Below are 23130 nucleotides of genomic sequence, written 5' to 3' on the forward strand. Positions count from 1 at the left end.
GGTGGCCCCGCTTTGGGCAGCCAGCCGGGCACAGGCTGCCTCTCCGCCGGCCACACCTGCTAGGGTTGTGTGGGTTCTGCTTGTGTGGTTTGCCCCAAGACTGTGCGACCACTGAGGGCGGGGACCACGTGGGCAGGGCGAGGAAGGAGAGACAGGGCCGGAGGAGGGGACACGGGCCCGAAGGAACCCACCCCGCGGAGCGTGGCCGAGTGGAGGGCACAGCCGTGCTGGCAGCCATCTCAGGAGGGTCTGGGTGGTTCTGGAACAGTTACTGTGAGCTGAGGGATCCCAGCGGAGCCCCTGCGGGGGCGCCAGATTCAGCACCCTGGGAGGGTCAGGAGGCCAGGCCCCTGGGGTCATTTTCTCCCTGTTGGAGCATCACACGCATTTTACAACAGGGATGTTTATTCATGAGGCGGCCACCTCCAAGGCACTGAGCGGCATGGGGGGTGCCAGCCCAGGGAGTGGCGGCTGCTGGTTCAGTTGTCTCCGGCCAGGGTGCAGGTGCACACCAGGCCTGCTTTTCTCGGCAGTGTGGCCACCAAGGCCCCACTCGGGACTGCCCTGCCGCAGCCGCATCGTGGCTTGGATGCCCCCTTGGTTGGCTGCCGAGCCCTCCTTCCCCACCTGGGATCATACAGGGGGAAGAGGGGAGGCGCTCTGGGCCCCGTCAGCAGGCAGGGTGCTGCCCACTTGGTCTTGAGTCCCCCGCTAGGTCAGCGTAGCCTGGAACAGTCGAGCCTGCAAGGAGAAGCCGACAGCACCGGGTCACTGCCGGGGTCTGGCAGCCTTGGTGTTCCGTGGGCTCTCCTGGGTGGGAAGGGACTAGCCACAGCCTCGCTTTCCTCTCCCTAGAATCCCACGTCCTCTCCTGCCTTGGCACCCAGCCTCTTGCTCCCAACCCAGCTGTGGCCTTCAACGAGGTCAAATAACAATAAAAATGACAGTGACCTGCAGAGACCCCTCTCCCTCCACTTGCCAGCTGTGTGGCCTTGAAGAGCCGGAATCTCTCTTGGCCTTAATTTCTTGTCTATTTAAAAAGGGGGAAGGGCCAGCGCTGTGGTGTGTAAGTTAAGTCTCTGCCTGTGGTGCCAGCATCCCACATACCCACCGGTTCTATTCCTGGCTACTCCATTTCTACAAACTTTTTGAAGACTCCATATATGCATGGATTTCCAAATTTTTTGCATCAAAATAAACACCTTTTCATTTCATTTTTCAATGAGCTTTTAAGAGTTCCCACGTGGGGCTGCTGTGTGGCATAGTGGGTTAAGCCACTGCCTGCAATGCTGGCATCATCGGTTCGAGTCCTGATTGCTCCACTTCCAATCCAGCTCCCTGCTAATGCACCTGCGAAAGCAGCAGAAGATGGCCCAAGTGCTTGAGCCCCTGCACCCATGTGGCAGATCCGGATGAAGCTCCTGGCTTCAGCCTGGCCCAGCCCCAGCTGTTGCTTTTTAAAAAAGATTTTATTTACTTGAAAGTGTTACAGAGAGAGAGAGGCCTTCCATCTGCTAGCTGCAATGGCTAGAACAGCCAATCTAAGGTCAGGAACCAGGAGCTTCTTCCAGGTCTCCCAAGTGAGTGCAGGAGTCTAAGGACTTGGGCCATCCTCCATTGTTTTCCCAGGTGCATTAGCAGAGATCTGAATTAGAAGTGGAGCAGCCAGGACTCAAACCTGCACCCATATGGGATGCGGGTGCTGCAGGCTGGGGCTTTAACCCACTGCGCCAAGGCGCCAGCCCCTAAAATAAAACTTAAAACAAAAAGTTCTCTCTATTCCCTCGTGTCCAGCCTGCCTTCTGCATATGCCTGTGTCTGCCCTGTCTGCCCCGAGGCCCTTTCTGCCAACCCTAGTGTGCTCCCTCCCCTCAGCTCACATCCTCAGTTCTGAACGCTTGCTTTGCATCGCTCTGCTGGTGGCATCTGATTCTGAGAGCTGGGCTCCTGCTGGGAGAACCTGCCCATCATCCCCCCAAGCCAAACCCATGCTCACCTGCTTCTCCCCTGCCCTGGGACCTTAGGGTGCCAAAGTTGCTGAAGATGTAGGCTGTTCCACAGGTTCTGTGGGAACCGAGGGCTTGTGTGTGTGGTCCTCAGGACTGCTACTCTTCTCTTCGTGCATCTGCAGAGAGGGGAAGCAACTCTGAGGGCCCTGTCCCAGGCAGGCAGTGTGTCCCCGGTGGAACTGGAGCTGTGGGAGCAAGCCAGGAGCTGCAAATAGTGTGTGGCGAGCGCCACCTTGTGATCACCGTGCAGACCGCAAGCCGCGGAGACCACCGCCGTCCCCTCTGTCCTCAGGCACAGCAAGGTCGCGGCGGGAGCCTTGCCGGGAGAGAACAGCGGCGAGGCAGTCACGTGAAACATTCAGTTGGCAGGAGTTGTAAAGTGCGCACAAGAGGATTCTGGGAGGTTTTGCTGAGCCCGCTGGGAAAGCCCAGTGTGTGTAGTCCAGGTGAGAGGCAGCTTGGGGAGCACCCTGAGCTAAGGACAGGTCCAGAACTCGGGCCAGGGAAGGTGCCGGGCCAGAAGTGATTGGGAAGGAGGAGGGGGTGGGGCGACCTGCTCATCTCTGGTCCCGGGAACTTCTCTCTCTCCTCTGGCCTTTGGGAAGCGACCTTTGCCCCAGGTAAACCCCCGCAGGGCCTCAGGGACCACCTGATGGTGTTCACCTCCGTTGGCATAGAACTTTGTTCCTCCCGGCTCCTGAAGGTATCTCGCTGAGACAAGGCATAAGCTTGGAATACAAAGATCGAAACAGAACCCAAAGGAAATTTCTACATAAGGGAATTGATCCCATTCTGTCTGATCCGTGTCTAACATAGTTTACCTTCTGACTTTAAATACAGAATGCAAACAATGCTGTAAAAAAAAAAAAGAAAAAGAAAAAGCAGGTTCATTAAAAATGTAATAGCGCTGGAGCCGGAGTTGTGGTGCAGTGGGTAAAGTCACCGCCTGCGGCACCAGCATTCCCATATGAGCACCAGTTTGTGTCCTGGCTGCTCCAGTTCCGATCCAGCTCCCTGCTAATGTGCCTGGGAAAGCAGTGGAAGATGGCCTGAGTGTTTGGGCCCCTGCCACCCACTTGGGAGACCCAGAAGAAGTTCTTGGCTCCTGGCTTCAACCTGGCCCAGCTCTGGCCACTGCGGCCACCTGGGGCGTGAACCAGCAGATGCAAGATCTCCACGTGTCTCCGCCACGCCTCGGAGGCTGAAAGGAGAATGCACGTTTGTGTACCACAGTGGCCTAGGAGCTTGTTCACACGCAGAGCCCCTGGCTGGAGTCTGGGAAGCACTGTTGCAAGGTCTCCAGGTTTGTTTTGCATTTGAAAGGCAAAGAGACAGACAGAGCTCTCTCATTGGCTGGTTCACTCCCCCAGGAACACTGCCTCCCGGGGTGTGTTCTAGTTAGCAAGCAGCTGGAGTTGGACCTGAACTTAGGCACGGTGACATGGGAAGCAGGTGTACTAAGCTTAAGCACCGAGCCAAGTGCCCCCCCCCCCCCCAGGTGGCTCTCGTGGAGACTGAAGCTGCGCACTGGGCTCTGATTCTTAACCCACCTAGGAACCTTTAAAAAGATTTCACCTCCAGGCCTCACCCCAGGCCAATTACACCTGAGCCTCTGTGGGCTGGGCCTGGCACGGAAGTGCCACTCAAGTTGCGCGGGGCACTCCAGCCCTGCTCTGGGGCCGCTCTAATGCATTTGCCATTGGAATCACCTGGAGTCCTTGTCAAACACTGCGCCGGGCCCCGTGCCCTTAGCTCTGGATTCAGGTCTGGGTGGGACTTGAGAATGGGCGTTTCTAGTAAGTTCTCTGGCTGATGCCTGGTGCGGCTGGGGCCACAGCTTGGGAGTCACTTTTCCAGAATAGAGCCGACTGAGGTCTTTAGGGAACAATGCCAGTGGCGGCCCCCAGTATAGGCTGCTTCTGTGACCTCCCCTCCACACCCCGACCCCCAGTATGTGCACACTGCCCCCCCTATGAGCCCGGGGGGTCCACAGGGGAGGGAGGGAGAGGTCTTCAGCCTCCCAGATAAAGGAGCAGGGTGACAGTGATGCTGGCTGTGTCTCCCACCTCCAGCTTCTGGCTCCCTAGACCTCAGCTCAACTGACGCAGGGGCCCGGGCAGAGGGGATGCACCTGCCCTCGTGCAGAACAGAGTGCCCAGAACTCACCTCCCAGTAGATGGAATCATCAAAGCAGTCCTCGTCCATGGCTTGTCCCCAGAATGGTAATTTCAAAATGAGCCCTAAAGACAGCCTGGAGGTCACCAGAGCCCATCACCGGCCCCAGCCCTTCCCCGAGCCGGGGAGATCCCACACCTCCCCAGGCTCACAGCCAGCCCCACAGCCCAGGCCCACTTCCATTACGTGCTCTTGAGTCTCCCACCCGGCGGGGCTCACAGTGCCCCCACCTTTCTCTGGCCTGGCCACTCACCCATGATGGTGCCGCCCACCATGGCGATGGCCAAGGTCAGGAGGAGGCCAAAAGCCTGAAACCTGCCTTGTACTTTTTCATCCTTTTCATTGTGGAAACCAAAGGGATACACAAACCTGGGGTGAAGACAAGGGGCAGGTGAGGGCCCAAAGAGAAGCCAGGTGACCCCTGACTGCCACCCCACAAATGTGCATTGGCACCAAGGCTCATGGAAACGTGGGCCCTCCACCTTCCCCTCAGTGGGGGAATGGGCAGGTCAGCTGGTGTCTAGAAGACCCCTGTGGAGGGCCAGTAGGAAGGAGGGGTGGGGGAGGATGCAGGCAGCCTGCACGCCCTGCTCCTCTCACGTTTACCCTCGATCTCCATCAGGGCTGGCGTAGGCTGCTGTCACGGCACCCACGATGGCGCCGATGAGGCCAGGAATGCCGTGCAGGTTGTGGATGCCACACGTGTCCTGGATCCGGAGCCGGGACTCCAGGAATGGCTGGGGAGGGGAGGTGGGTGCTGCTCAGGCTGGTGCAGGGGCAGCAGGGGCAGGGGGGCAGAAGTCGAGAGACCCTCAGAGGCAGAGACTCAGACTTCTCCAGCCCTCGGTCCCCTGCTTAGGGGAGCTCCCCCCCACTCTCCACCACTGTCGGGAACACCGAGACCCCAGCATTCTCCAGCCCCCAGCCCCCTGCCTGGGGCCCCTCACCGTCAGGTACACAAAACCCAGCGTGGAGACGGCGCCGCAGATGAAGCCGACGATGAGGGCGCCGTAAGGCATCAGCATCATCTCCGCAGCGGTGCCCACGCCCACCCCGCCAGCGAGGGTGGCGTTCTGGATGTGCACCTGCGCGGGGCGGGTGGGGACTCAGTGCCTTCCCTGGGGCTCTGGCCGCATGGAGCTTGTGGGCTGCGCTAGGGTGGCACCTGCACCCCAAGAACCAGGGATGGCTCAGAGTCCAGCTCAGCAAGCCAGGAGCAGGCAGAGGGCTCTGGCCATGGCAAGGCAACCCCCGCACCACCACCACCCAGGTAATCTAGGTGTTTCCTGTGTGCATGCTGGTGAGCCCTGCTGCCTGCACATTTCCCCTCTACCTTCAGCCCAGGCTCTTGTGTCTAGAAGTTCTCTCCACACACGTACAGCCACGTCAGGTGCCTGCAGGACCCACACACACCCAGGCACAGCTGGTGCTGATCACAGCTGTTGCTGTCTGAGTCAGGTGCCGTGCTGCTGGCTGTGGGCTGAGCTCGGGCATCCCCACAGCCAGCCTGTGAGGTCAGCAGGTACCTCTCAACAGGTGCAGATAAGGAAACCAAGGAGCAGGGAGTTTAAATGACTCCTCGATGACCAACCGAGCCCGCCAGAGGCAGACAGGTGTTTTGATCCAGGTCTGTGTGGATCCAACACCCCTGTCCTGGACCCTATAGTGCATGTGGGTTTGGCAGAGGGGTAAGTGGTCCTGCAACCCTGCTGAGCACTCTGGATACTGTGCTCAACACCCAGGCTCAGCGGGAGAACCAGGCAATGACGCGGCAGAACCTCGGACAGCCTGGCTTTGGGCTCTGCTGAAATCAGCTGTGTGATCTGGACAGACCAATGCTCCCCCAGTCCTAGTTTGTTCATTTGGGCAAGATGGGGCCAAATGCTGCCGGCCTCGTGGGGCTGTTGGCATGGCGTGGTGTTGGGCGCCCACCAAGCACAGGCAGAGGTACCCGGCACCCCCTGCTTACCATGTCCAGCTTGCCTTTCTTGTGCAGGACGCTGGACATGGCCACGGAGGTGAGCACACTGGCTGCCAAGGAGCAGTAGGTGTTGATGGCAGCCCGGTGCTGGGCATCCCCGTAGTTGGACATGGCGGAGTTGAAGCTGGGCCAGTATATCCACAGGAAGAGGGTGCCTGAGGCAGAGTAACAGGGCCAGGGAGCCCCGGGGAGAGGCATTGCGGTGGGGGGGGGGTCCAGGGGTGCAAGGTGACCTGCACATCCCACTGCTTCCCACCCTTGCAGCTGAACTCAGGTGGGGGCTCTCCCTGGAAGGCCCTCTCTGCCTCACTACCCACCCAAGTCCTACTTAGTCCTCCAGTCGGCCCCAGGAGTCTGTCCTGACCCCCAACCCTGGGCGAAAAGCTGCACCGCTACGGGGATCCTAGGACGGCACTGGCGGCTCTCCCACTGCACAGAGCGGCTCGTGGAGGGCGCAGCTGGGTTTGAGGAGGCCCTGTGGGCGTGGTCAGCGTGCGCGCACTGGAGAAATGGACAGCGGAAGCGGAAGTGCACCCCTCTTGCCCTCATTCAGGCACGGAGCAGCTCGTTCTGGGTTTCCACCGTGTGCACCGGGCACACGTTTTCCAAAAGGAGCCGGTAGCCACCTGCCAGGGCTCCTGGGGACCAGGTGTGATGGTGACAGCCCTCACTCACCATGGCCCCACCTTCCCCCTTCATGATGACCCTCACCACCCACCATGGCTGCCCTCACCAATCATGGCAAACAGGTTCGAGTGGTACACAGAACTCTGCCTCTCCCTGCTATGGTCTAGGTTGTGTCGGTAGAGAATCCAGGTCACCGTGAGCCCAAAGTAGGCGCCGAATATGTGGATGGTGATGGAGCCGCCTGCATCCTTCACCTGGAATGCAAGGGACCTGTCAGGGTCTGGCACCGTCTCCCCCTCCCTCCCCCTAGCACCTCCCACGCCTCTACACACACACACACACACACACACACGTCCAGCTGTCCCTGACTCCGTGGGCTGCAGGAGGGAGGCTGGACCCTGTACCAGCCAGACAGCTGGGGAGGGAAAGAAGGAACCCCAGCTGTAAGCCTGTCCGCCAAACACCAGGGCACCCCCACCTAGCCACCAGGGTCATTTCCAGAGGCGGGGACCTGGCTTGGAGGGGGACTCACTCAGGTACAGAGCTGGGTGGTGGTGGTGCAGGGTTGGAATCCAAGGAGCCCCGCCAGCCCTGTCTAGTTTGTCACCCACTGGCCTCCCTTTATGTCAACTCCCAGAAACTCTCCTTCTCCCTGTGGGTCTCCCCCTCCACAACCTGTCATTCCCCCTGCCCCACACCCTGCCACTCCCCTTTGCTTGCCAATCTCCCAGCCCCTCCCACCCCCAGAAGTCAGAGCAGCAGACTTGGGCGCCCCCATCCGTCCCTTCCTGAGCCTCCTGTCCTACGTGACTGCACTCCTTTAGGTCTCGGGTTCTGTCCTCACAGGGTGAGAGGTGGAGGGACTTAGCAGGGTCCTTGTCCAGGTTGAATTAGACCTGCAGGCCTGGTCTCAGGCCCTTCCCCCACCTCCCCTCTCCTTCAGCCTCCCCTTCCTGCCCTCTTGAGATAGTGCCGTGGTCCAGTCGTGTCCCCCCAGGTCCATGTGTGGGAGACTTAGTCCTACAACACAACGGTGTTAACAGGCGGGTCCCCTAACAGGTGACTAGGTAATGAGCGCACCAGAAGACTCCGGGCAGCAGGCAGGAGAGAGCCGCAGAGGGGCAGAGCAGCCCCGCCTCCTGCCGCTCAACCTGTTTCAGATCAGAGGTTGGCCTCTCGGCCTGCCCTTCAACTGACGGCTACGTTCCCTCCCACTCGCCTGTCTCCAAGGCCTATGTCTGCATCTCCTTTGCGTCTCTCTAATCATCCACTTCTCATTGCCCTAACCCAGTCCCAGTCCCCAGGGAGACTAGCACAGCCTCTCAGCTGGACTCCAACTGTTCTTGTCATCACAGCCAAACCACTAAACCCTCCCTAGCCTCCCTAAACCCTCCATAGCTCCCCACTGCCCCATGATGGTTGAGATTCCTTTACACACTCTCCAGGAGTCTGGATGACCAATGCTCCTCCCCTAACCCCTGTTTCCTGAAAACTGGCCCCCCAGCCAGCCCCAATCCTGGAGATGCCTCACTGTGTGTCTTTCCCCGGTCCCTTGGTCTCAAATGCCCTTGCTCCCCCACTGCCTGGCTTGCGCCCACCTCCCCAGCCCGCCAGGCTGACTTAGGTTCTTCCTCTGGGACACAGCACAAGGTTTACTTTCTGTTCCTCTCCCTGGAGCATGCGCTCCTAGGGGTCTCTGTGCCAACCCTCCTCACCTCTGCGTCCCTGACGGGTCACACACCTGACAAATATTTATTGAGACCCGTGGCTCTGGGACAGGTGCTAGGGTACAGGGGTGGCCCAGCCCCGTCAGGTGTCCTGGCCTTGTCACCCACAGAAAAGCACCATGAAGAAGTTAAACCCAGGCCACGAGAGAGATGGTGGCTGGGGGCCAGGAGTGGGAGCACCGCGGCAGGGGCCCTGGCAGAGCCTCAGGGCAGAGGGAGCCGAAAGGCTCTGAGATGGGCCCACACCTGTGTGTCTGAGCAGCAGGCAGATGGGGAGAGGCAGGCAGGGGCTATGACATGGTGGGGAGGGAGGGGATCGTGGCAAGTGTGGCGTCTATTCTAAGTGAAACTCTTAGGACTGCCGACAGGTCCTAACCAGGGAAAGGCCACCTTTCTAAGCAGAGTCAGCTTAGAAATGGGTGGGGACCCCTGAATGACACCCCCAGTCCCAAGGCATCAGGATTTCGGAGCTAGAATCAGAGGTGCAAGGTGCATCTTACCTGAGCCAATGAACTAACCAAGCCCACCCCACCTGGGACAGCATTTCTTGCAAATGTCACAACCTGGGCAGCTGTCCCAGCCACCCGAGCCACTCTCCTCTGGGAGCCTTCCTCATAGATTGGCCCCCTCCAAACATTGGGTTTCTTGGCACAGAGCCTAGGGGTGTCATATGTATTGCATGGTCAAGTCATTGGCCCCTTAATGAATACGGGTTCCCTTAAACCTCTGATTCTAGCTCAGAAATCTCCGCAGTGGGGGCTGGCACTGTGGCGCAGCAGGTTAAGCCACTGCCTATGACGCTGCATTCTATATGGGCACTGGTTCAAGTCCCAGCTACTCTGCTTCCGATCCAGCTCTCTGTTATGGTCTAGGAAAGCAGTAGAAGACGGCCCAAGTCCTGGGGCCTCTACACTGGCGTGGGAGACCCAGAGGAAACTCCTGGCTCCTGGCTTCAGATCGGCTCAACTCTGGCCATTGCAGTCATTTGGGGAGTGAACCAGTAGATGGAAGATCCCTCTCTCTTTCTCTCTTTGCCTCTGCATCTCAGTAACTCTGCCTTTCAAATAAAATAAATAAATCTTTAAAATAAATATTTTTTCAAAGAAATCTCCATGGTGTCTTTGAGCTGGGGGCTGCTTTTCTGGTGCCACACCCATTTCTTCGCCTCCTGCTCTTCGACTTTTGCAGTGTGGGAAGAGAAAGGAGGGAACGACCAATATCCCAGGAACCTCACTCTGCCGGAGTACTGGGCTGGTATCCTGGGTGAATTATCACACCTGCATGGCCGGTGTCGTTATTCCCACTCTACAGATGAGAAGAGCGAGGCTCGGGAGGTTCAGTGCCAGGTTACCGCATCTCCCCGGATCTCTCTGCTCCTGTGTGTCCCCCACAGGTCCCCATGCTGAGCCCTGCTCACCTCTAGCACGTGCAGGAGGAGGAACTCATTGGCGGAGAAGAGAGCCACTTGGAAGAAGGTCATGAGGAGCATCTGGATGGGGCTGACTTTGCCGAGAACTGCCCCGAAGGCCACGCAGACGGAGGCCACGCAGGAGTCGGCGTCGATGAGGCTGTGGGAGGGGCCAGGGCAACAGCAACACGTGATGCTCCAAGCGCTCTGCTTGAATCTGGACCTGGGTCACCTACGGATTCGGGCTTGTGGCTCCAGCTTCCTGAGCCTCGGCTTCCTCATCTGTGACAATGGGCACACAGCAAGGGCCACACCTGCCTCTGCACCCCCGGCCCTGGCAGACAGCGTGCGCTCAAGGCACCATGTGGGCAGACTTCTGTATCTTCTACCCGTCCTTCCAGAACTTTCTCTCACAGCCTCTGGTTTCACGAAGCCTTCCATCATTCCCGCATCTGTGGTTCCTGCCTCACTCTATGCACACCTCTGTCTCTCTCTGCCCAGGACCTTGCTTGCGTGCGAGCTATTGGGACCTTCCCTTCACCTTACCTGTGAGTGTGTGTCCAGGGGAGAGAGAGGAAGCAGGGTGCTGGGTGGGCCTAGGTGGAAGGAGGAGGCTCACAGAGAGGCTGAAGGCAAAAGGGCAGACTCCAAGATTCTGAACCCTGAAGGCCCAGCCGGAGGCTGACACAGGCAGGGGGCGGGGTGAGCGCTGAGTGGCAGGTGCCTACATTACCTGGATTCCGAGGGAGACCCGGAGTACGGCTTCAGTAAGCTGTTAGTGGGGTGGATATAGGGGCAGAGGGGCTGCTTCTTCAAGGCTGTCACATTCAGGGGAGAAGCCCTCCCACACTCAGGCTGTATGTGTGTGTGTGTGTGTGTGTGTGAATCAAGGGTGAGTAAGAAGAGCACTAATTGTAGGGCCAGTTTGTGCAATGGGGATGGAGTCTCCCCAGGCAGAGGACATCCACTGGAATGTCCACTTCAGCGTGGACTTGATCCCCACTGTGACCTCAGGGCCCAGTTGAGCGAATGATAGTGGCCACTAAATGCCAGGCAATGGGAGGTCTGCTCAGTACCACAATGCCCAGACCATACAGGACAGGCACCAGCGTTAACCACACAGAGATGAAGACGGAGGCCTGGAGGGGCCACGTGTTTGCCCAAAGTCCCATAACTGCATGTAATGGGAGTGGCCACCAGGAAGGATTACGAACAGGGAGCCTCTCCTAGGGCCATCAGCATCTGGGAGAGGAAGAGCTGGGTGCCACGTCCCAGGAGGGCCCATGGAGGCCTGGGCAAGACCTGTAGAAGGGCACTGCCCTAGAGTGGCTGCTAGGACGCGCAGTGCTCAACAGGGACAGGACAGAGGACTGGATGAGGGGCACGCATTGTGGCGCAGCAGGTTAAGCTGTCACTGGTGATGCCAGTGTCCCATATTGGAGTGCCAGTGGAGTTCCGGCTGCTCTGTTTCTGATCCAGCTTCCTGCTAACTGGGCCTGTAAAGGCAGAAGATGGACCGGGTGATTGGGCCCCTGCCACCCACATGGGACACGAAGATGGAATTCTTAGTTCCTGACTTCCACACGGCCTGGACCTGGCTGTTGGGAGCATTTGGGAAGTGAACCAGCAGATGGAAGATCTCTGTCTCTCCCTCTCTGTTGCTCTGCCTTTCAAATAAATAAATAAATCTTAAAAAAAAAAAAAAGGGTGGAGAAAAAAGAAGGATGAGGGTCTGTGTCTGAGTTCACAAGGTCAGATCTGGAGACAATCAAGTCTCCAAAGCCAGTTTGCCAAAACCCAATTTATCAAGTGGTCAAGTTCTTGACCACCTGGTTCACCAAAAATTTGTTAACAAAACATTTGACATAATTCCCTTTGCAGATTTTTTTTTTCTCATTTAGCCATAGCTACTTTGCTGTGGTGGCTGCTTAAATACACTGCAGGCGTTTCACACTTTGGGTCTATGGCTTTGGGAATGAGAATTTCTTGTGTATCTCGTGTTTCAGGGTGAGGTGCACACCACGGATTTTATATACAAAAAGGCTAAGGTGTTGGTTCCAACACATATTCCATCTGGTCAGCTGTCCCTTCCATTTCATCTGACTGATGGAGTTATTAGCTGGTTTGAGCGGATGTGTCTTCTGCAAAGACTGCACGAGGGTTTTCAATTTCAGACACATGGCCTGGGATACCTGGTTGGTGACCCGTATGTGACCAGCAGGGATTGGCCCTGGAAATCTGGTTTTAGACCAGCTGACTTCTAAGCCTCTTCTGTGGATTTAAGCTTGAGAGAGGACTGTGAGCGTCCGTTTTCACACATCAGTGATGATTTCCTCAAATTAAAAACATTTTCCCCACTAGCCAAAAGCATTGCATGTCAGCAGGAATAGAAGGCCAGCTCAACTGGACTTGACCTGGGACTTGGATCAAACAGGGTTAAGGTTAGGGTTAGGGGTTGGGATTCGGGTTAAGGGTTAGGGTTAGAGTTAGGGTTGGGGTTAGGGTTAAGGTTAGGGATTAGGGTTAGACAAAGAATCCCCTACAAAGTAAAACTTGGCTACCATGGGGACAATCTGAGGTTTCCTAAGTTGCCATGGAATAGTTTTTTACTTTTTATTTTATTTTATTTATTTTTTGACAGGCAGAGTGGACAGTGAGAGAGAGAGACAGAGAGAAAGGTCTTCCTTTGCCATTGGTTCACCCTCCAATGGCCACCGCGGCCAGCGCGCTGCAGCCGGCACACTGCGCTGATCCGAAGGCAGGAGCCAGGAGCCAGGTGCTTCTCCTGGTCCCCCATGGGGTGCAGGGCCCAAGCACCTGAGCCATCCTCCACTGCACTCCCTGGCCACAGCAGAGAGCTGGCCTGGAAGAGGAGCAACCGGGACAGAATCCGGCGCCCCGACCGGGACTAGAACCTGGTGTGCTGGCGCCACAAGGCGGAGGGTTAGCCTAGTGAGCCGCGGCGCCGGCCGGAAGTTTTTTAAATGAGTCATTCAGAAAGCTGGCTGCTGTGCTTGTTGGTTTTGGGTGACTTGGTTTCAGGTTAATTTATTTTATATCTGAGTGTGTGTGTGTGTGTGTGTGTGTGTGTGTGTGTTTTGAGGCTGGGAGGAGTTCCCCCCCCCCCCCCCACAGCAGAGATCTGAGCTACCCCATGGGAGAAGCAGGTGCTATTCATCAGAACCTGAGCTGCCACAGAAGGATGGAAGTCAGAGGAAACGAGGACAGGGCGCCCCAGTCTCGGAGGCTGAGGCAGGGGAGGGGTCTCCCAACCCTTGTCACCCCCAACTGCCTCATGGGTTTCTCCAAGGCCTGTGTCCTGGGGACAGCCGGGCTGGGTGGGGAGGGGCGCCATTGGGCTGCAATCCCCATTCAACGCTCCCTCCTCACAGAGACCTCCTGGCTCCCACCCGCGTCCCACCGGCTTCTGGCTCAGGGTTCGGGTTCGAGGGCTGGGCGATTTTGATGTACCAGGGAGGGAGAGGGGGAGGGAGGGAGGGAAAGGGGGAGGGAGAATGTGTTCGCCCCGCCCCATGGCCTCGCCCCGCCCCCCGGACCGCCCTTCGAGCCTCCCGCGCCCGGCCCCGCCCCGTCAGTCCCGCCGGGGTCCCGCTCTCACTTCTTGATGCCCAGGAGGATGAGGCGATCCTTTGTGTACTGGAACCAGCCTTGCATGAGCAGCGCCCACTGGACGCCCAAGGCCGCCAGCAGGAAGTTGAAGCCGAGGGCGCAGTAGCCGTAGCGCTGCAGGAAGGTCATGAGGAAGCCGAAGCCCAAGAAGACCATCACGTGCACGTCCTGGAAGCCTGCGGGGACAGCGCAGCCGCGGGGCTCAGCGGCCTGGCGAAGGCGAGCCATGGCCCAGGGCGCCGCCTGGTCTCCCCGACGCTGGCCGAGCCGAACCAGGCCCCCAAGCCATCTCCTTGCTCCACCCGCCTTCGGGCACTACACACACACACACACACACACACACACACACACAGCCCCTGTCACAGAGGCCGCCAGGACCTGGGAGGGCACGAGTTCCCAGCGGCGAGAGACGCTCCCGGGCCATCCTTGGCCGACAGCTCCTCCCCGGAGGGCTCTGCCGGCCTAGGGTGGGCATGGGCGGCTGAGTATCTGCATCTGGGGCCAGACCCCGGGTTACACCCAGGGTTTAGGGCTGGGGCCCGGACTTTCTTACCCCGTCCACCACGTCCCTGTCCTTTGCTGTGGACACCCAGTGTTCCTCTGGCCAAGCAGGGCCTCAGATCAAGCACCCCACGTCCCCCAAACACACTTCCCCTGTCACTGAGAATGGAGTTTGGACCCCAGCTGCCCTCTGTCCTGGGAGACGACTCTGGGAAGTACTTGGACTCAGCACTCTGAGTGACCCCCAGAACAGCTGCTCAAAATGTGCAGGTGCCAGTGTTCTTTCCAATGCACTCTCTTCTTAATTATTTACATATTTATTTACTTATTTATTTTATTTGAAAGGCAGAGTTACAGAGAGAGAGAGAGAGAGATCTTCCATCCCCTGGTTCACTCTCCAACTGGCTGCAACAACCAGAGCTGTGCCAATCTGAAGCCAGGAGCCAGGAGCTTCTTCTGGGTTTCCCATGCAGGTGCAGGGACCCAAGGACTTGGGCCATCTGCTGCTGCTTTCCCAGGCCACAGCAGAGAGCTGGACTGGAAGTGGAGCAGCTAGGACTAGAACCGGTGTCCATATGGGATGCTGGCACTGCAGGCAGCGGCTTTACCCACTGCACCACAGTGCCGGTCCCCAGGTGTCATTATTTATTGCCAATCAGGCACGGCCTGAGTCTGAGTTCCGACACAACATCTGATGGTGCAGCCTCGGCAAGCCGCTTCCCTTTCCACGCTGAAACTAAAAGGGATAGTTTGCAGTGAGCTCAGCTGTCCTCCCAGCGCTAACACTGCATGGTCCCAGAATCCAAGAGAACAGCAGAAGGCAAAGAGCTGTGGGCAGCAGTTACTGCAGGTGTCACGGGGCACGGGCCAGCCTGCACGCCTCTCCCTGGCCGAAGCTGGAACGACTCGAACACCAAGATCCTTACATGCAATGAAAAAGCTTCACGAAGTGTGTGGAACATGGGATTCGAAGATACGTTCAATTTGGTACAGAACAATTTTGAAATCCATGGTTTTAAAAATAAGACATTTTTCTCAGCGTTTTGACGAGCATTCATGCATGGGTTTCAAAACTGTCTTGCACCAAAATAAATGTAACATTTTAATTCCATTTTCCATTAACTTTTTGAAAGATCCTCATGGGATGAATTAAGACCATTAGGAAATAGGGCTTTGGAAGTCCACACTGACAATAAGTAGGCCAGGGAATAAATGGCGGGGTGAGGCCTCTTGCTTACAGAGGGCTGAGCGCTCTGCTGGCAAACACGGAGAGCACTGGAGTTGGAGAGCCAGCTGCTTCACAGTGCAGATTCCACCAGCAGCTGCTGCGGCCTGGGTGGGGGGGGGCATTTTGACGAGGAGCAGACATCTGCACTGTCTTTTTCTTTTTCTTTTTTTCTTTTGACAGGCAGAGTGGACAGTGAGAGAGAGAGAGAGAGACAGAGAGAGAAAGGTCTTCCTTTGCCATTGGTTCACCCTCCAACGGCTGCCGCGGCTGGCGCATCGCGCTGATCCGAAGGCAGGAGCCAGGTGCTTCTCCTGGTCCCCCATGGGGTGCAGGGCCCAAGCACCTGAGCCATCCTCCACTGCACTCCCTGGCCACAGCAGAGAGCTGGCCTGGAAGAGGGGCAACCGGGACAGAATCCGGCGCCCCGACAGGGACTAGAACCCGGTGTGCCGGCGCTGCAAGGCGGAGGATTAGCCTAGTGAGCCGCGGCGCCGGCCCATCTGCACTGTCTTAAGGAGTCTCCCTGTAGATGGCTTGCTAGTTGTGGGGGGTAGGGAACCCCTGTAATTGTACAGTAGACAAATCAGGCAACATCTTGACTGGGTGATGCAAATTTACATGACAAAGGAGGGGCACAGGGACTCTGTGTGCCCCTGGATGTCAAACCCTAAAATGGACGCATCGCCGCATATTGCCTATGTTGTATTCCCATTGGGATCGCATAATTCAGTCTCATCACGAGAAAACACTAGGCGCTGGCACTGTGGTGTAGCAGCTAAAGCCACCGCCTCAGTTCCAGCATCCCATTTGGGCACCAGTTTGAGTCCCGGCTGCTCCACTTCTGATCCAGCTCTCTGCTGTGGCCTGCGAAAGCAGTGGGAGATGGCCCAAGTCCTTGGGTCCCTGCACCTGTGCTCCTAACTCCCAGATTTGCATCAGCACAGCCATCTGGGGAGTGAACCAGCAGATGGAAGACCTCTCTCTGCGTCTCTCTGTAACTCTGCCTTTCAAATAAATAAATAAATCTTTAAAAAGAAAAAAAAGAAGACATCAAGCAAACACACATGGAAAAGGTGTGAAGCTGCATTCTTGGAAAACACCAAGGTCATAAAAGACAAAGACCCTTGAAATGTTCCAGATTAAGACATGCCAACTAAACCAAACAATTCTACTCCCCCTGGTGGGTGGGGTGCCCTTCATTACTGGATCAACTGGGAAAACTGGATATAAACAACAGGTGAAGGTGTTGCATTCCTGTAAATCTATGACATTGATTACTGTGATTAAGGGAGAGAATGCCCCGTCCTTAGGAACAGATCGGCATTTAAGGGTAGAAGGCTCTGATGTACATAACAGGCGCTCAAAAGCTCAGGAGGGCAAAAGTGCGTGTATTTTTGGTGTCTTCTGCAACACTCATGGAAAATGAAATTAAAAGATAAAGTTTATTTGGGTGCAAAAATTTTTGAAATCTATGCAGTGTTTGAACTTGTAGAAGACCCATCCCATTCACAGATTTCAAAAATTTGTTTGCAGGGGCTTGGGCTGCAGCACAGCAGGGTAAGCAGTCACCCGTCAGTCCCTCGGCTCCACTTCCAATCCAGCTCCCTGCTCATGCGCCTGGGAAGGCAGTGGAAGATGGCCCGAGCGCTTGGGCCCTGGCATCCACGAGGGAGACCTGGATGGAGTTTCTAGATCCTGGTTCCTGCCTGGCTCATACCCAGTTCTCACAGCCATTCAGAGACGAGGCCAGGCCTAGGCTGCCCTCAGCACCTGCCCCCCCTTCTACCCTACCTCCCCTCTACCCAGCTGCACCAGCCTCCCTCCTGCTCCTCACTGCCACTCCAGGGTCTCTGCCTGCAGCATTCCCTCCACCTGGGTACTGTCCCCAAAGAATGGCCAACGAACTCCTCTTCCTATGGGTCTCAGCAAAATGCCACCTCCTCAGAGAGGCCTCCCCACTGCCCAGTGTCAAGGAGGCTTTTACACATGCCAGCCTCACTACAGTTTCAACTTAGGTGTTTGCTTGTCTAGCTCACTAGGCCATACAACTCCAAGAAGACAGAGCCATTTCTGTATTGATGACAGTGGTACTCCTACAAGGGCCCAAGGCAGACTCTCAAAAAAAAAAAAAAATCCAAGAATGAATGAATGAGTGAGTTACTGTTGTCTCAGCAGCACCCAGGCATACCAGCTGCATGGCAATCTGGAGTCCCCAGTGGGGCTGTACAGGCCGGTGGGCCTGCAACAGCTCCCCTGCATCTACCCCTCCTCCCCACAGGGCTGTGCCCACTGCAGCCTGGCAGAGGTAGTAGGGAGCGATGCCCGTGCTGCCCCATCTCCTCCTCCATCTCCCCTCCAGGCTTCCGCTTTCTGTGCAGCATTTATGCAAACGCATGCACCTCGGCTCAGGTGTTTCAGCGTGGGCAGCTGACCCCCCCTTATTACAGCGTCTCGTGGTTTACCACGTTCCCCGCTGTGGTGGGCAAACGCAGCCGCTGTATGTGAAACCCAGTTACAGCAAGGAGAGGGAGGAGCGACCCCTTCAGGGGAGAGGGGCAGGGCAGCAGGGCTGCTGGCAGACAGGGACCAGGCTGCTGGGTGCATCCAGTCCTGGCTCCTATGACTTTGGGATGACCATGGCGGTGGGGGCGTGAGAGACAGGACAGCCTGGCTGTGGGGGTCAGAGGTTGCAAATACTCGGAGCTGGAAGTTGGAAGGTGGGAAGGAAGAGAGGGAGAGACACAGGGAGAGAATGGGCCCAGCCTTGAAGCCAGCAGGCAGGACCGCGAAGGCAATGGCGGGCAGGCGGGAGGGACCCCTGGGAAGGCGGGACTTCTCAAGGAGGGGAGTGTCACTCAGCTGCTGGCAGCCCAGCAGGGGCCCTGGGGACCTGACTGGAGCTGTAGAGGCCTGAGGGAGCCTCAGCCGGTGGAGGGAGAAGGGACCCGCAGTCTGGAGGCTGCCTTTCTCTTCCTCTGTCCCCTGAGCAGACGCTGGGCGGGGGTGGTGGTGGTGGTGGTGGTGTCTTCCTGCCTGCCCGAGCCCCTCTCGCTAACTCTCTCCCTGCTCTCTGGGGTGTCCCCCTTTGGCCCCCTCTGGGGTGTCTCTTTTTCTCTCTCATCCCTCAGGTGCAGACACCAGCTGCCCTCTCCTCCTCAATTCTTTCCCATCATCCCTTTCTCTTTCTCTTCCAAAGGGTCCTAACCTAGCACCAAAGTCTATCTGTTGACTGATTTCTGCTTCACAGCCTTGGGTGCTCTTACAGTGAGTTAAACAGTGGTGACGTGAGGATGCAAACGCTACAACTTTCAGCAAAGAACACAACCTGTCCCCTCCCCCACAGCTTCCTCCTGGGCAGAGAGGGCAGTAGCAGCGGTCAGACAGTGCCCACCCGAGGCCTGTGGCACTCACTTAATGAGGACCCAGAGCCTAGATCTAGTTATCCCCCGGCCCCTCTCCCCAGCCAGAGCCTGCTTCCTCCATGGGGAGAGCTCTGATGGGGGCAGGGCTGGCACAGTGGCCGCCAGTGCAGGGAGCTGGGGCCAGCGGACAGCTCAAGCAGAGCCCTTGGCATTCTCCCCTTCTCAACTCCGGCCACCTCTTCCCTCTGTCTGGTTCCCACTTCCTCCCTGCACAAGTCCCCCATGACCGGCTGAGGCTCCGAAATCCAAGCACCAAGCGTTCATCTGGCACTGACGGCCACTGCAGGGCCCTTCCCTCTGCCGTATCAGCACAGGACCCGTGGTGCCCTGCAGGGAGCACCCTGTTCCCTGGGGCCACTTGGAGACCTACTGCCCAGCCCCCCAGTTCCTCTGAGACTCCAGGCCCCATGTTCCCCACACCAACACTGCAAAATCTGCTGGGGGAGAAGGCGAGTGGGCAGCCGCGCCTCAGGGGGCCGTGGGAAGCAGGTGGAGAGAATGGCAGGAGGACTTGGCTTCCTCCCTTCCCACGCCAGGCGTCACCTCGGTTTCCTGCACCACTAAATGGAAAGGAGGAAAGCCCCGGCGAGAGCATCGCGACACTGAGATGCTACAATCGTGCACACCAGGGCTCAGGGAGACAGTCCTGGGCCACGTCTCTAACAGGAGGTGGAGCCTCACTGCCCTCTGAGGAGCCCCCCGCCAGCACTCGCTGTGTCCCGCTTGATGTCATGAGTCAAGTGCCCTCAGCTGCCTGTTGTCTGCTTTAAATAATGTCCCCACTTCACAGATGGGCACACTGAGGCTCGGAGTGGTTAGGCGGTCGGCTCACTCCAGCCTTTGAGCAGTCACTGCCCTGGGTCACTTCTTGTTCAGCATCAGGTACACCACAGGCCTCCCAGGACACTGCCAGGCTGGTCGCGGCTGTGCCCGCTGCCTGCAGAGGGGCCCTCCCGAGCCACCTGGAACTGGGCTCTTCCGGAAGCTGGATTTAACCAGTTGGCTCCACTTACCCCCTGGGTAGGAATGAGGTCTGCATGGAGCCAAGAGCTGGGGCCCACCCTCAGCCCACAGCCCAGCATTAGCTCACTGCCCAGAAAGCCCAGTGTGCTCTAGTTCTCAACCACTGTGACCTCGTGGGCTGAAAAGAGTGGGGCAGGGGGAGAGGGAAGGGTGAGGCCAGAGCAGGGAGTGGGGTCCGGATGCCCAGGACTGCTACCCCGACTCCTGGTGTCCTAGCTGAGTGGTCTTTGCAAGGCTCTTCTTCTTCTTCTTTTTTTTTTTTTTTTTTTTTTTTTTTTTTTTTTTTGACAGGCAGAGTGGACAGTGAGAGAGAAAGGTCTTCCTTTGCCATTGGTTCACCCTCCAATGGCCGCCGTGGCCAGCACACTGCGGCCGGCGCACCGCGCTGATCCGATGGCAGGAGCCAGGTACTTATCCTGGTCTCCCATGGGATGCAGGGCCCAAACACTTGGGCCATCCTCCACTGCACTCCCTGGCCACAGCAGAGAGCTGGCCTGGAAGAGGGGCAACCGGGACAGAATCTGGCACCCCAACCGGGACTAGAACCCGGGGTGCCGGCGCCGCAAGATGGAGGATTAGCCTAGTGAGCCACGGCGCCGGCGGCAAGGCTCTTCTTCCTGGCCATAGTTTCCTCATCTGTAGAACGGGGCCACAGTAGTGCTTCCCTCGTTGGCTGTAGTGATGATCAAAGGACCTCTCCTTTGCACATTCGGCTGGAGGGGCTGCAACTGCAGCACTTCCTGCCCTGGCCAAGGAGACCTGAGGCCAAGGTCCTCCCCTCTCCTCCCCTCTCCTCCTCTTTCCTCTCCCTCTCCTCCCTTCCCCTCCCCTCCCCTCCTCAGCTCTCCTCTCCCCTCTTTACCTCTCCTCTCCTCTCCTAGTCTCTCTCCTCCCCTTCCCTCCTCACCCCTCCCCTCTCTTCATTCTGTTCTCCCCTCCCCTTCCTTCTCCTCCTTTCCTCTTCTTCCCCCTCCCCTCCCTTCCCCTCCCCTCCTCTCTCCTCCCCTCTCCTCCTCACCCCTCCTCTCTACTCTCCCTCCCCTCCTCCCCTCTCTCCTCCTCTTTCTCCCTTGCTGTTCTGATGGCCAAGACTCCCAGCATTCACAGTAGCTGGAGACACTCGAAGCTCTCCTTGATGGCTGGGGTTCTCCCATCTAACAATCTCCCCCACCCCTTTCACAACCATACTGGTGAGGGTCTCAAAACCCTACCTGAGTCACTCACCCCTACCTCCCAGCACCTCCCTTAGTAGGGCCCTGCAGCTGCCCTGCTCCTCCCCCCGCCCCCATCCTCTACCTGCCAAGGAGGTTCATCACAGATCTTGTCTGCAGGAGCACTTGGCCCCCCTGGACCCCAGGTGTCTGTCGGGTGCACCTCTCTGCTCCCAACAAGTCTGAGAGTGCCTTGTTGGTCCAGAGTGACTATAAGCCCTGGATTGCTGGGAAACTCGTGGCTTATGCCTGGGTCCTGGCAAGTTAGCATCAGCATCTCCCTTCTCTCTCTGAAGTGCCTTCTTTAGGATAATACACACGTGGACATCCTAGAGACAAGTGCTTGAAGGGGGAGCATGAAGGAGGGTGGTCGAGTTGGAGGGTGATGTGAAGACAGCACCCCTACTGGTGAGATTCTGCCACTGCTGTCACAGGGCGGATAAGCCCTCCACCACCCTGGACACTGGGAGCACCCGCCCATCCCCGGGACGGCCTTGCTCCTCATGCTTTCCTGAAGCCAAGAGGCGAGAAAGAACCGGCGGGATGCAGAGGAACAGGTGTCAGGTGCACCTGCCTCACTGCCTGCCTGCTCAGCTCCCCGCCGAGGACAGGATGGAGAGTCTGAATCCCAAGGCCATGGCTGTCAAGATCTCTTTTTACAACATGGAGCCCAGGAGAGATTGTGGAGTTACCTCCTCCATCATCTCCCTTCTTCCAGGGGCCAGACATCTATTAATGTAGTCAGTGATAGCCTTGGCTTAGGGGGCAATATATAATATGGCTGCTTGCACTGAGCCTGCAGCCCCGAAACCCCAATCTTCTGTCAAGCAGATTGCCATTCTGAATGGTGTGGGTGTTTGCACCTAAGGAGAAGACTGTGTCTGGAGGTAGCAGCTCAGGTTAGAAGCCCTGGAGGAGACACTAGCGGATGTAGGTGGCTGTTGGCGGTGAGCTAACAATCCAACGCTAACAATCTGTGACTACAGCAGCCGCAATAATTAAAACTGCCACTGACGGCCGGGAGATAGGGTGGAAAATCAAAGCACCAGAGCATGGAAAGCCCTGGCCTGGAGTCCCAAGGCTGGGGTGCTGGTGATGACCCTGGGCCAGTTCTTCCAGCATCCCAAGGCCCAGGGCCTTGTGTCTCCAAGGCCACGCTCTGAGCGGCTCTCCAGTCCCAGCCACCAGACGGTGCCCAGGCCTCCTTGTCCCCCAGGCTGGCCATTCATGGGGCCATCTCTGCCACTCCCCACCGACACCTTCTTTGGAGAAGATGGGCACAGCTGGACACAGGAACCAAGTTGCAGGCTGGTTGGTGGGCGTGGGAGGTGGGGCTCTCCTGCAGATGTCCAGAGACCCCTGATGGCTGGGGGAGCTGTGAGACATAAACCTTCCCCGGGGCCGGCGCTCCCTACGACCTTTTCCCAGGCAACAGGCTGCACACCTGACTTTCTCAAGCGGGATCTGCGTTGCAGAGGGCCGGGCGGTGCAGCCGCGTGGCGACCGGCAAGGACCCGCCTCCGTAGGGCATGCGGGGCCGGGACTTACTCGGGTAGCGATAGTAGAATTCGTTCTCCAGGTCGCTGGTGATATTGCCTTTCCTCTTCTCGTTGCTCCAGCTGCTGTCGGCGTCGGGGCTGTAACGCACGAACAAGCCAAAGAGAACCACCATGGCCACCTCCAGGACCAGGCAGAGGAGCGGCAGCCGCCAGCGGAGGTTGGTGTTCCAGGTCATGCTGCAGGGACCGCGGGCGGGCGGTTCTCACCCACCGAGGCCAGCCGGGCTTATAAAACCCGGGAAGGAGGCGGGGCGGCCGCTGGGAGCCGCGGAACAGCTGAGCCCGCGCGGCCCGCGCGCTCGCCCAACCGGCGAGGGGACCCGCGGGCCGCGCTCGGCCGCCGTCGGGGCGCGGCCGGGCTCCCGGGCCCCCGAAGCTCCCTGCGTTGGGGCTGCGGGCAGGGGCTGGGGCATCCCAGCCTCTGTGGACCCCTTGGCGACCCGGCCTTTTCCCCTTTGGTGAACCAAGAAAGGAGGGCGTGGGATGCTAGCCCCCCCCCCCCCCCACCACCACCACCGAGATCAGGATGCAGGAATTCCACCACCATCACCATCCCCTTTCCCAGATCGCAGAATTCCTACAGGGCCCATGTAAAAATAAGGAGTTCTGAAAAAAACTAGCTCAGACCA

The 23130-nt window shown here is 57.8% G+C and overlaps 1 protein-coding gene across 1 annotated transcript; it reads right to left on the minus strand.

Moving 5' to 3' along the window:
* Positions 1-387: 387 nt before the first annotated feature.
* On the minus strand, positions 388-22677 carry RHCG (Rh family C glycoprotein). Its single transcript, NM_001082729.1, is given in 11 exon segments — positions 388-741; positions 1997-2125; positions 4176-4249; positions 4438-4553; positions 4791-4921; positions 5132-5269; positions 6154-6320; positions 6899-7046; positions 9937-10087; positions 13547-13733; positions 22491-22677. Coding segments are annotated over 10 exon segments (1404 nt in total). The 3' UTR covers positions 388-741; positions 1997-2020.
* Positions 22678-23130: the final 453 nt, after the last annotated feature.

This window comes from Oryctolagus cuniculus, chromosome 12 (genome assembly GCF_964237555.1).
Source record: "Oryctolagus cuniculus chromosome 12, mOryCun1.1, whole genome shotgun sequence".
Lineage (NCBI taxonomy): Eukaryota > Metazoa > Chordata > Mammalia > Lagomorpha > Leporidae > Oryctolagus > Oryctolagus cuniculus.